Genomic DNA, 15,000 nt, shown 5'->3' with positions numbered 1-15,000 from the left:
ATTTCAGACATTGTGCCTTATAGTTCAAAGGATTATTATTCCAAGTACTAAGGCGACGAGCTGGCAGAATAATTAGCGCACAGGAAGAAATGCTCAGTAGCATTTTGTCCGTCTTAATTACGTTCTGGGTTCAAAATCCGCTGAGGCCAACCTTGCTTTTATCCTTTCGGAATCAATTAAATAAGTAGCAGTTGATATAGACGCAGGAGTGGCTGTGTGGTAAGTAGCTTGTTTACCAACCACATGGTTCCAGGTTCACTCCCACCGTGTGGCACCTTGGGCAAGTGTCTTCTACTATAGCCTCGGGCCGACCAAAACCTTGTGAGTGGATTTGGTAGACGGAAACAGAAAGAATCCTGTCTATATATATATATATATGTGTGTGTGTGTGTGTGTGTGTGTGTGTGTGTGTGTTTGTGTCTGTGTTTGTCCCCCCAACATCGCTTGATGGTGGTGTGTTTACGACCCCGTAACTTAGCGGTTCGGCAAAAGAGAGACCGATAGAATAAGTACTAGGTTTCCAAAGAATGTCCTGGGGTCGATTTGCTCGACTGAAGGCGGTGCTCCAGCATGGCCGCAGGTCGATGTATCCCCTTCTCACTTAAAATTATTTCAGACCTAGTAGAAAAAAAAAAAAAAAACTTTAAGGGCCGGAAGATATGCTGCTAAGCAGTTTGACTGATGCGCTAAGGATTCAGCAGTGGAAACGGAAATGCTCAAGGGAATTTTGTCTACATGGTGGACGATGAATGGGTAACTAGACAGGAAAGTAGATAGGCATATTGGTAAGTAGGTAGGTAGGTAGGTAGGTAGGTAGGTAGGTAGGTAGGTAATAGCTAGCAAGCTACTAGATAGCTGCTTGCTACCTTGTATCAATTATTGCAATCTGTTTTTGTTGTTGTTGTTACCTTTTAGTGTAAGGACAGGTCAGAAGGTCTTGTCAAGGGCAATATTTGCTTCAGCGATAGGAGACAGATCAGTAGTGACTGGCTCAAGGCAGCAAGTTTTCTTTAGATCAAATTACAGTCAGCGACGAGCGAGATATTTCACTTCACCTTTAACTACATCTGTGCGTTGTTGTGGGCTCTGTCTGTGTGTGTGTGTGTGTGTGTGTGTGTGTGTGTGTGTGTGTGTAATCACGTGTTATTCACTTGTCAAAGACACATGTTTTCTCTCTCTCTCCCTCTTTGTGTGTGTGTATATATGTATATTTGTTTATATAATGTGTATACATGTTTGTATATATACATTATTTTGTTATAGGTACATATGTTTGTATATACATATATATATATATATATACTCATGTATATAAAAACATATACATATGAGTATATATACATGTATGTGTGTATATATATATATATATATATATATGTGTGTGTATGTATATACATGTGCGTAAGTGTGTGTATCTACACGCAGATACACAAACACATACATACAGATATCTGTGTATGTGTGTGCGTGCGTAAATAAATGTATGCATAAATGTGAGTGTGTGTGTGTGTGCGCGCGTGTGTATACACTGTAAAGTTGAACACACACACACACACACAGGCACATGAAATGTCTGAGACATGTTTATTTGGAAACTGGGACTTGCTTAGTTTACTTTCTCGAGACTGTGCTGATAAAAAAATCACTGTAATGGCGATTATTAATGATAACATAGTTGAAACCAGCGTTTACCATCGCCGCCACCACCACCACCACTACTACTACTATTGGTGGTGGTGGTGGTTTTGTAGTAATAATGTTACTAGTACTACCACTGAAACAAAAGCAGCGAGTTGGCAGAAACGTTAGCACGCCGGGCGGAATGCTTAGCGGTATTTCGTCTGCTGCTACGTTCTGAGTTCAAATTCCGCCGAGGTCGTTTTTGCCTTTCGTCATCCTTTCGCGGTCGATAAATTAAGTACCTGTTGCGTACTGGGGGTCTATCTAATCGACTGGCCCCCTCCCCGAAAATTTCGGGCCTTGTGCCTAGAGTAGAAAAGAAACGTTAGCACGCCGGACGAAATGCTTAGCGGTATTTCCTCCGCCTTTACGTTTTGCGTTCAAATTTCGCCGATGTCGACTTTGCCTTCCAATCTTTCGGGGCCGATAAATTAAGAACCAACTTTCAGGCCTTGTCCCTATGACAGAAAGGATTATTTCTATATCGATTGGGGAAGAAAATCTGATACATCTCGGTGGAGCGATGAACAAACTGCGAAGCGGTCAGTCAGGAGACTCACCTCATCTTTTTCAGTACATCGAAAGTATAGAATGGATGTGATTGCATTCATATAAATAATCTCGCTTTCTTATATTTAAATTTATTGCAGTCCTTCTGATTCCTGCTGTGCTCACAATATATGTATGTAAATTTCTGAAACAAGACAGGCGTGCCTGCGCCTATGTGATATATATATATATATATATATATATATATATATATACATACAAATAATATATGAGTATATGCATATATACGTACATGTATGTACATACCTACATCTACATGTATATATAGATGCATATCTGGGTGCAGGACGTTGCAAAAAAAACGTGGACAAAATGATAAACAGAGTACAGAAAACACACAGGCCACATAGAGAACATTTTCCTTCATCAGCTACACACACGTGTATGTGTGTGTTTGCATACACACATATTCTTTTCTACTCTAGGCACAAGGTCCGAAATTTTGGGGGAGGGGTGGGGCAATCGATTAGATCGACACCAGTACGCAACTGGTACTTAATTTATCGCCCCCACCCACAAAGGATGAAAGACAAAGTCGGCCTCGGTGGAACTTGAACTCAGAACGTAACGGCAGACGAAATACCGCTAGGCATTTCGCCCGGCGTGCTTAACGTTTCTGCCAGCTCGCCGCCTTTGCACACACACATATTATATTACTAGCTCTTTGTATCATGTTGAGAAACATTATTTATTTAATCTGTGATATTTATCTATTTTCGTCGCAATAATGTACATTTCCTTCGTCGTTATTTAAATAGCATTTGTTTTATTTGCAGGCATATATGATGCGGTACGGATATCTAAAATGCAAGCAACATAAACATTCTCCGTACCGTTCACGCTCAAACAGACAGCATGGTCGGCCAGGCAGTGTACAGCATCAACAGATATTATATAATTGTAATAAAACGAAGGTTATGTTGGCAATCAGCCAGTACCAGAAAAGTTATCACTTGTCCGTGACAGGTAAGTTAAACCAGGAGACCAAAGAACTGATGTCTGCTTCTCGTTGTGGTAATAAAGACAAAGATGATGGTGTGTACAGGGAGGAACACTTTAATTCAAAAAGGAAGCACCCTCGTCGACAAGATCTAAGACATGGCCGCGGAAACAGGGCCAATCGACGAATAGATATGAACAAACGACACAATAGAAAAAATATGAACCCGATGAGAAAACGCTCAAAACGGGAAGCATTTCACAGATCCCGTTCAAAAATCAAAACGACCACCACAGGGGAGAAGTTTTTAGCGAGGGACAAACGATCCGTCTCGTCAAATTTATCCCCATTGCTATCTTCTAATTTACCTTTGACTTCCAAGCTGGCTTCTCTCTTGGTGGCGACTTTCTCAAAATTTCGAGCCACTAGAGGTCGCTGGAAACGGAATACGGCAAATGGTTATTCGACCGTATCCCTGACTGAACACAATAACAATACGGTATCAAATAATACCAAAACGATCGCTAATGACACGTTATTAGCCCGTGAGATACTAAACCGTGTTATTGCTGAATCAAATACATCATCATCTAAGACCACAGCGACAAAAGAAACAGTTTCAGAGGGCGGAGTACGGACTAGTAAAACTGCAAGGCAACACACGGCAAAAGACTTAGCGCCGTCAAAGTTAAATACAATTAGCTCAGAAAACACAACTTCAACATCATCGCAATCATCACAAACACCCAAACCAATTTCTAATACATCTACTCATACTTCTAATGTAACAAGCACCACAACAACTATAAATAATAATAATAATAATGCACGTAAATATGTACAGTTTCAAAACTCACAAACAAAACAAAAATTAAAAACAACAGCAGCAGCAACACCAACAGCAAAATCAATATCAACAAGTAGCAATACATGGCTAGAATATTCTGATGACCATGTACGGACGTTGAGTGACGAGCAGCCATGGAATGAGTCTTGGCTGGAGGAAGCGGTTTCGAATGGTGAAGTTGAACGCAAAGGCAGTGAAGGTAGACAAGAGCAGCGGCCATATTTTCACTCGTTCGCTTCTCAATCATCGTCGTCGTCATCGTCATCTTCATCATCATCATCGTCGTCGTCTACAGCGTACATGTCTTCGTCACGGTCATCTCTTTCGCCAACTTTTACGGCAGTGTCTTCTTCTTCTTCTTCTTCTTCTTCTTCTTCATCGTCATCTGAATTTCGGACGAACCCGGACGACAGCAGTGGTTCTGCTGTCCGTGGTTCCACCGATGGTGACCAAATTAGCAAGCGTAGTGTGATCAACTTCAATAGTGCCACACGCATTGTAAATAACAACAACAACAACAGCACACACACCAACCACCAACAAAACAATAACATTAACCATAACAATAACAGTAATAACTACACAAACAACAGCAACAACGATACAACCACCATTTCTACACATCTTACTACTGCTGCTACTAATGCTACTACGTTTAAAGAATTTCAGTTGGATAGTAGTAGTAGTAGTAGTAAGTCTAATACAGATGAGATTCTCGAACACGTTTGTAATGGTAAGGAGAGATGTTTTAGTAACCCAAGCACTAGCAACAACAATTGTAAATGTAACCTTAGCAGCAGCAGCAGCAGCAGTAGTAGTAGTAGTAGCAAACGAGATAGAAGTAGCGAGAGAGGTAGCGCGAGTAATAGCAGTAACTTATGTAAGTGCATCGCTATTAACGACGCCAAAGTAAACAACAGCAACACTGTAAGTAGCAGCAGTAGCAGTAGTAGTAGCAGCAGTGTTAAGGGTAACAAAGATATTGCAAGCGGGCTGGACTTCGAAACAGGTGTTTATACGACAAAAACGGTTCGAACGAGACCGTTGCGAAGGGGTACGCTGACTAGAAGCTACAGTCAAAGACAGAGAGGAAGCACCAGCTCGATTGCTGTAAATAGTAGTAGTAGTAGTGGTGGTGGTGGTGGTGGTAGTAGTAAGGGGAACAGTAGGGATAGCAATAGTAATTACTCTAAGTCAATAGCCAATAATAATAATAATTATAATAATAACGAGAAAGATCATGTCAAGGGCGAGACAGAGCTGACATCAAACCCTAAACAAGAACCTGTAGGGGCGAGATTAGGCTCTTCTTTGCCGTCATTGCATTCATCATCATCATCGACGTCATCATCATCATCGTCGTCATCATCATCTTCATCCTCAGAATCATCATCGTCATATATAAGAACTTTTGCTTCATCCTCAACAACAATTGATACGTCATCATCATCATCATCACCAATCACAACACCACCTTCATCTTCAACACGTGAAAAACTGGCTTTCACATCGGTGCCTCACCTCACATCCGACACAGCTCTTTCGACGACGGCCACCGTGGCCACAGGTAAAAAAACGACTCAGTCAGAATCGACGACGAAGACAACGACGGCAACAACTCTAACGACAGACGAAGACAGAAGACCCCCCATCGCTACATTAGCGACACCAGTTTTGGGTACAAACGACCAAGACGTGAATGACGTCATATACTCAGACAGTGACATTAACAATAATAATTATATTAATAATAATAATAATAACAATAATAATAATAATGATAACCGAAACTTAAGGTCTTCTCTACCTTTACGTTACACCGAAACCGTTCCAGCTGGGATAAAGTTGGGAGCCATTTCAAAACTTGAAGAATTAACCTCATATAATACTAACCAAAATGACAAAAACTATTTAAATGATGGCGAATATAATGTAATTCACCTGAAGAAACTTTTTATCAAATTGCTCAGTCAATCAGAAACGGCGACACAATCGTCGCCGAAGTTGCCAACAGTGACTTACTCACCGTTTTCTTTCACGACAAAACCAAATATCCAATGGACAGAGCGTCCGCAACCCCCCAAAACGTCGGCGCCTCATTCCAGGTGGTGGAACCAACCGCATACGATTTCCTATATGCTGTCGGTAATCAAATTCGGACTCAGACCGAAAGAGCTGCAGCATCGTACGCGGCAAAATTACCTGCGGGAGACGGCGCGCCGCTTGAAAGAGACTGATCCTCTAATGTACAACGACTCGCCGGTGCATCAACGTAAACGCCGCTCGCCCGTGGTTAACAAGGTGAACGGGTGGGGACAAATGTTTAAAAAGAAATTGATACGCTGGCGTTTGTTAGATTCGGGATACAGCAACCGCATCCCTGTGGAAGAGCAGAGAGCTACTCTTACACTCGCCTTCCGGATGTGGAACGAAGTGATTCCCTTAAACTTTGTGGAGGATATTACCAGTCACGTGAAGGATGTCGATATACATATTGCGTTTGGTCAAGGTAGGTTCCTTTTAATATTACTAAGAAATTTTCTCCATTCATCTTCGTTATATATTTTCTTATTTTTTTCTTATAACGGCTTTTTCTGTACATCTACAAACGAGGCTCCAAGTCGTAATTAGAACGCCGAATCAATTTTATTCATAGGGGAATTAATTCAATATTTTTATGCAAAGCTGAATAGCATAGCATCCGGGATAGCAAATTAACCACATGGTTATTACAATTTCCATTCTTACTCACAGCAGTACTTTAATATACTATATGACCATAATAAGTTTTAAACCTTTTCAAGATAATTATTTAAAAAAATAATAATTATCCAAAAAAAAAAAAAAAAACACCAACTGTCTGAATGAAGCTCTCCATAAAAGACAGGAATTATTATCAAATCTCAATATCAATCTATAACAGAAACCTTCGCGACTGGGTTTTTATCTGTCTTTATATTTGGCTTGTTCTTTTTGGTTTTGCTTATTCTTTTTTTTCTTTTATTACATGCATTATTAAAGCCCTACTCGTATTTCATGCGGGAAATGTTATTTACAAATATTACTGACAGTCACCGTTTTTTTTGTTTTTGCTTTTTTGCTGTTGTTTGGAGGGGGGTTGTGTATGTGTATGTATGTGTGTGTGTGTGTGTGTGTGTGTGTGTTTTCTTTAATAATAGCTACACTTTGAAATGTCAAAGAGAAATATGAAGTTTGCTTGTTAAACTGACACAGCGTATACACACCCATTCATCCAATCATCCATTTCGTCAACACATGTACTTTCATAGACATAACATACATTCACACACAAGTGCGTAGTAACCTTAGAAATGATAGTGAGTCAGCGATGGAATATCGGATCTAGTTGCTTTGTGTCGTGTTTGATTCGTATGTGTGTGTGTGTGTGTGTATATATATATATATATATATATATATATATATATATATATATATATATATATATCCTTTTCGTCTATGAGAATTCGTAAATTGAAACAGCAATGGGTGAAAAATTCTCTAATTACTAAAAAAAAAAGCCCACGCTTTTGGACTGAGACTAGCTTTTGGTGAAATATTCAGCGATGAAAGAATGATGGGTATGCCACAATTTCATACTAGAACCATTCTAACTATCTGGTGAACCTTGCAAAAATCCGAATCAATAAATTAATGAATTTGTATCATTAAGCATTAGAGCGGCTGGGGGTGGGGTCGTAGAAATGATAGAACTGTAGGAGTGGGGTGGGTGGGGTGGACTAAATATCATGTAACATTTAGTTGCATACATGTCTTTACCTTATGGCTTCAAATCTCACAACGGTTGACTTTGACTTTCAACTAATGAAGGGCTCAGAAACTAATTACCATTTATGTTTTAAGATAGTCATTTGACTATGTTTCTTGTATACAAATATGAGAACTCGTGTCAAGATACATAGTACTACTGTTGAACACATGCTAGAATAATCAGGTTCTGTACATATTGTGTGTGAAGTGTCATCCGTCTTCATGTCTTATGGAACCGAAAAGCCCCAAACTTCGCTACAGTATTATTTGGGCAGATAAAATGAGATCTCTTGGTTACCTGTAATACCTCTTGCTAGTTTCACAAGAATTTTATAAAAATTGAGCTCAATACATCAATCAATTTCATACCGCTCTTTGCTTGTCAAGAAGTACCAATGAATAGCTAAGGTCAACTGAGCCATTGATAACGTAGCGTCTAAAATTGAAACTCGAAACTTTGTTTCTAATAAACAAATATCAATCATTCACTTTCAGTCTCTCTCTCTCATTAATCATTCACTTATCGTTATGTTGATCTGAGTTTCAAAATAAATGAGGTTAGCGACATATCCACAAGCGTTTGATATTACTATTCACATCATTTGTTTCTTGATCACAGAAACGAACTCAAACTTCTGGGATTGATTTACTTTTCTTTCTGAAGGACTTTATGGAAATGTTTCTGCGATCTGATGATGCTCTTTTTTGGCAAAATAGACAGTTAACTGTCCACTCGTATTTCGTGACTTCTTATTCACTACAGGAGACGAAATGTCTGTGAGCAAGACACAATTCTATTTTGCTTCATCTCATAGACTTTTCAGAAATTGTTTCGTTTTAAAAAGCACTCACATTTAGTTACCGTTGTACAAACATCTAGTTACCGTTACAGTAATTCCTCGACTATCGCGTGTGTTACGTTCCAAAATCCTCCGCGATAGGTGAAAATCCGCGAAGCAGAAACAGTACTGTATATATTTTTTATTATTTTTATAATTTGTATATATTTATTTTATTATAAATGCAAAACAACACCACACACTCGCATCGAGAGAGTAACTCAGATGGAATGACAGACCTGTTTCAAACATATATATCCTACATGAATTGATTCCTCTCTTTTCTTTGTAGCACGTAAGAATATATTTATACAGGCGAAGAAAGCTGTCAAGCTTCTCCTTGTAAAAATGTCAAACTTCTTGTAAAAATTGAATGAATATGTTCTGTATCGAAAAGTGTTGAGTAATCATACAATTTAAACTTAAGTTCTTATTATGTGAATTAGCAAGAAGGCGAACACACGCACACACAAACACATATATGTATTTGCCTTCATGTTATATATACATATACACGTACAAAGAAAGAGAAAGTAGAGAGATAGACAGGCAGAAATTCAGATAGATAGATAGATATATGGTGAGTGTGGGTTGAAATTTTATGAATTCCTCGACACCTAATATGATGAGAAAAAAGAAAGTAATCTAGAATGAACACTACTCATGTATGTATATATATATATATATATATATATATATATATATATATATATATATAGGAAAAGAGAGACGGGGTGGAGAGAGAATTGTGTGTGTGTAAACATTTCACACCAATGTATAAGAATCGTTACTGATATCTAAGACATATGCCTATGTGTCTGTAGATGAACGTCGACTAGATTACCTTACAGCATTGGTAGCATGCAGTTCTGAGAACTGTCACTAATGTTAGACAAACCAGAAAACATGCATGCCATCAGCCGGATTCCGCCTCCATAAAAATGTCTTGTTCTAGCATTAATTATCGCTGTTAGAGCCGAGCCGTGTATATTGTAAAAGAGAGCGAGAAATATGCAGGAGGATGGGTCGAAGAGGTTGCCAATTACAGGTAGACTACGGAGCAACGTTTACGAACGGTGAGGGTGAAGTCGACACAGAGTAGAGGTGGGAGGGGATGAATCGGTGGGGGTGGGGATGGAAATTCCACTACGAAGAAAACGTAAGAAATTAAAATGAAAAACAACGAACAAAAACATAAATGTATTAAAATTAATAAGTATGACTTGTTTGCCTCATATATATATATATATATATATATAGATAGATAGATAGATAGATAGATAGATAGATATGCAGAATCCGTACACACCTACAGTACAAAGGTGTTTATTGCGTTACATATACACACACAGGTGCGCACACACGTGTTGGGAAAGATAAGTTATTTACAATTTTCGCCATGGTGCCTTATCCAACTTGCATATATATATATATATATATATATATATATACATATATATATATATATGAATCTACGTGTTCAGTTCTAGATGAGTTAAAAAATTTTTTCGTTGTGCATACAACCATATATGTTAAAACTTTACATTGCGATATATATATATATATATATATATATATATATATATATATATATATGTATGTATGTATTTTTCAAAGTATACAAATAACAACGGAAAAAATAAATAAATAGTTACCAGGGTAGCAAAAATTCACGTAAGTGCCAAAGATGTTACAGCCTACTTATAAAGCAAGAAATTCCAGGGTTTAGTATAATATTTTTTGTATAACATAGACAAATTAAGAAATGGAGTTAAACTCAGGTATTATTTAAATCTTTATACTTCCGACATATGTTTCGAAGAAAGCATTGATATTACTCCGAAGGGAATAATATAATATAATAATATAACCGGTTTGCAGCCGTTTGCTCAATATGAGGAAATTTAACACATAGAATTTTTGCCAAAGGGCTGACTAAGCGTTTTTAATATCTAGGTAGTATATTTGTTAGGCTTCATGCAAAACTTGTTGCAGGGACCTTAATTCAGGAGCCATTGTTAAAACATCAGACCCTTTCTTTAAAAAAAAAAAAAGCTACAAAATTTGTTTGCTAATTGACTTTTTATGACCGTCACCTGCATAAGTTACGTAAGTAACTTTAGGTAAGAAGGATTCATCGTTAGCACTTATTAAACTTCGATAAATGCAATGCACGGTTCTCCAGTCACTAAAACCGAGTACAAAAATATAAACGCTCTAAAAATTGTATTTCCTGTTTGCCCCACCAAACATATCCGTGTGTGTGTGTGTGTTATTTTTACTGTTTTCAGCCTGGGGCCGTAGTTATTCTGGGGCAACGCCATTAGTGTAATTGCTAGTTATTTCAACACATTTCCCCGGCCCACTTCAGGTTTTGCTTTGGGGTAGCAGTGAGCTGGACAAAATTTACTCGTATCAAGGTTTCTTGCTGTGGTCTGGCTTTATCTGGTCTCTCCTTTATAAATTTGTCTAAATGCTCTTTGAACTGATCCACGTCTGTTTCGTAAATCTCTGAAGTTTTTAGCATTTTCTTGAAAAGCTATGTGCCTTTGAATTCTAAGCTCTTGCAGTGATGTGACTATATACTAGACGAGTGAGATCTTTGGTGCTATGATGTGACATAGAGATAGGAGGTTCGCATAGCTTTTAATCACAAAGTTAGGAGCTAGGCCCTGCAGAATCTTCCATAAATATCACTGCATATCTTTTGCACCTTCTCTGTCTGTCTCTCCCTTCCTCTCTCTCTCTCAGTAACTGATATATGTATAAAATATGATACCAATCATATAACGAAGTCTATATATATCTGACACACCGCTTCCCATTGTTGACCTTGTAAATATGTAATTAAGTATTATAACTACAGCTTTTGTTGGTCGTACTCACCTTTAGTGATTCAGCTAGTTTTTTCTCTTTGGTGCGGATGGTAGTTGTGATGGTGGTGGTGGTGGTGGTGGTGGTGGTGGTACTTTGAAAATATTTGGAATAGTTTTTAGAAATATTTGGATATATAGCTCTCAAATTATAGGAAGTACCCAGCGAAGGATAACGGTATACCATTACAATTTACACACACACACACACACATACATACTAGGAGAGAAATCTGTAATGAAATCTGGTGCAGTAACTAGACTATTTATGAAATTGTTTATGTATTAGGTTTTGTAAGGGAGAAAATTGCTTAGAATACACACATACACACAGTGTGCAGAGAAAACAAGCTATTGAAACGTACATAATGAAATTTTTCGAAATATCACTAACTGGTTTTCTGGTTTAGTTCAACTTTTTGTAACTCTTCATATCAAATTATAGCCAAACTCTGTATTTTTGCCATTTTATATTACATCGCTATGAGAGTTTAACACGGCTTCTATATCAAGCCCAAGACGTATGGTAATTTGTTATGCATTTTAGCACATCTAACCATCACAGACTCTGTGTGTGTGTGTGTGTGTGTGTGTGTGTGTGTGTGTGTGTCCATCTTCTTTGCTGCTATTCTTGGGAGAGTTGCAAGTGGGGAAAGAATTTTCAAACACCTCCTCCGTAGGATCCATCAGAAACGAACATCATTAGAGTTTCCTACTAGATTCCGAAGCATGACCAATTGAAACTATGGATGTTATCCAACCATTCCGATCATGGCTACCCCTAGATCTCCAGTCTATTGGCTCGGCTTCAAGAATCCGTATTACGATTCTTTCTTACGACATCATAACCACGTGTCTGTAGTGTAGGAATATTCCCAGTACGGCACTTAGAAAACCATAGTTTAAATGAGTACTCACTGCACGTCTGAGTAGAGTGGCTACGTCTATTTTTGAGCGAAAGTCTCCACAGAGAAAGTCTCCAGTAATAATGGTCGAAAGTGCATCTTCAAAGAAAAATTGCTATTACTGTACATATTAAGTACGCATGCTCATATTTTAGTTTATTCGGATTTGCCCAACGCGACATATAACAGTTAGTGTGTGCGTGTACATGCGCGTATGTATCTATGTATATATATGTGTATGCATGCGTTAGTTTGCGTGAATTTTGCACACACACACACACACACACACACACACACACACACACACACATGTATAGATATTTATGAGCATCAAATAACCATAATCATTGTATGTATACCATATTTGCCAATATTAATTATGGTAATAATTGTATTTATATATGTCCGTCATTGTATGTATACGCGTCATCAAAACGTCCCGATATATACATATATATATATATATATGCGGCTGTGTGGTAAGTAGCTTGATTACCAACCACATGCTTCCGGGTTCAGTCCCACTGCGTGGCATCTTGGGCAAGTGTCTTCTACTATAGTCTCGGGCCGACCAAAGCCTTGTGAGTGGATATGGTAGACGGAAACTGAAAGAAGCCCGTCGTATATATATATATATATATATATATATATGTATGTGTGTCTGTGTGTGTGTTTGTGGGTCTGTGTTTGTACCCCTACCATCGCTTGACAACCGATGTTGGTGTGTTTACGTCCCCGTACATTTGCGGTTCGGCAAAAGAGAGCGATAGAATAAATACTAAGCTTACAAAGAATAAGTCCTGGGGTCGATTTGTTTGACTAAAGCTGGTGCTCCAGCATGGCCGCAGTCAAATAACTGAAACAAATATAAAAAGAATAAAAGAAATATATACATATACATGCATACATATGTATATATATGCGCGCGCGTGAGTGACTGTATCTATGATCATGGGAATCGGAGTATTTTTCTATCGTCTTCTAAAAATGGAGGAAGTAAAAACCTCTTTTAAAACACTCCTACGTTACCATTGCACGCATTCGTGCCCATCTGACTCCGAGAGCGGTGGCAATCCCGAAGAATGTTCTATTCTTGAGAAAGCTTCTCCTCTATCTTCTGTCTGCGGCATCTGTGCGAACATATTTCGCCCGACCCATCTTTTGAACTCTTCAAACGCTGCAATGCATCCATGCTTTATTTCCCGCCTACCTTTGGTCATGCATTCTTGTGCTCGCTTGTTTTTCTGTTCACCAGGGTTTATATCTCTCTAAGTTTTCTTGTCACTCTAATACTATTACCCTCTCTTTCTCTCTCTCTTTTTCTCTCTCTCTTTCTCTCTCTCTCTCTCTCTCTCAAATATCTACATGGTGAGGGATTTCCGTTATGCGACGATCAGGATTCAGCTGTTCAATCAACTAGATTATCTTGCTCTTGTGATAATCCACCTGTGAGTGGCTAGACATTATACCCTAAACGTAATTCGCGGGTTTACCGTAATGTTGTTCACAGCCAGATTCAGCACGGCACATTGTGTGAGAAAACAGTACTTACACAAATTACACAGTCTGCTAAACTAAACGGGCTTCTATGCAGTTTCCCTCTACCTAATTTCACTCACAAGATATGACAATTTACATATAAGAAATTTACAATCAAGCATGACGAATGCGTATTTCCTTCATCGACTGCCAAACGGATATCATTATGGTTTCGACACTCGGGCAGTATATTCATATACATATGTGTGTGTGTTTAGTTATAATAAAATCAATTTTAACATTTGCTTGAATGGGGACTCCATACTTTTGTAGCGTACAAATTTATTCTTCTCCAACAAGAATAGTGACTTCGAAGTTTCGGTCAGCTAAGCTACCATCAGGCTCGCACGCACATATACACACACGCGCGCGGATTTTGTATGTATGTAGGTACAGGCATACTTTAATTACGTCATTTCGGATAACGTCATTTTCGACTTTGCGTCGTATTTTTTTAAAAGAAATTAATGAGCAAAAATAGACCCCAACATCAGCAGATTTTTCCGACTGTACGTTGGTTTCAGCAAGTATACTTAAAACATAAAAGTTATAAAATCTCCGAAAGTGTAAAATCAAATGAAATAGATGTGAAAATTAATACAAATCATTTATTAAACCGATTTAGGCGACTAAATTTTTTCAAAATATTTTTCGTGTGATGTTTATTGTCGAGTCGAATCGCATGTCTTGAAGCCAGTTACCGACGCAAGTTGAGTTATGCCTTTATGTGTGTGTGTGTGTGTGTATCTCTCTCTCTCTCTTTCTCTCTCTCTCTCTCTCTCTCTCTCTCTCTCTATATATATATATATATATATATATATATATATATATATATGAACCAAACACCTTGCAGTATTGCTTTTCAGTATTTCTGCATTGTAATATATAAAATCAGGTGAGTGCACGTGATGTGTGTGTGTGTCCAGAAACCGGAAAAGAGAAAGGGTGAAAGGAAAGAAAATAAGGGAATGTAATGGACCTCTGAAAGCGAAGGCGTGAGAAATATAGCTAATGAAAT

General features: G+C 38.1%; 1 protein-coding gene across 6 annotated transcripts in view; it reads left to right on the top strand.

Moving 5' to 3' along the window:
* LOC106882087 (uncharacterized) overlaps nt 1-15,000 on the top strand; it is a 225,853-nt gene that overhangs the window by 72,110 nt on the left and 138,743 nt on the right. For all 6 annotated transcript variants that reach the window (XM_089362290.1, XM_089362289.1, XM_089362288.1 and 3 more), the window contains exon 3: nt 3,027-6,546. In XM_089362290.1, the coding sequence (XP_089218416.1) occupies nt 3,027-6,546 (3,520 nt within the window). The remainder of the gene's footprint in view (nt 1-3,026; nt 6,547-15,000) is intronic.

The sequence above is a fragment of the Octopus bimaculoides genome, chromosome 14 (assembly GCF_046866305.1).
Source record: "Octopus bimaculoides isolate indiv1 chromosome 14, ASM4686630v1, whole genome shotgun sequence".
Classification (NCBI taxonomy): Eukaryota; Metazoa; Mollusca; class Cephalopoda; order Octopoda; family Octopodidae; genus Octopus; species Octopus bimaculoides.
Note: the sequence above shows the minus strand (reverse complement) of the source record. Positions and strands in the feature narration are given on the sequence as shown.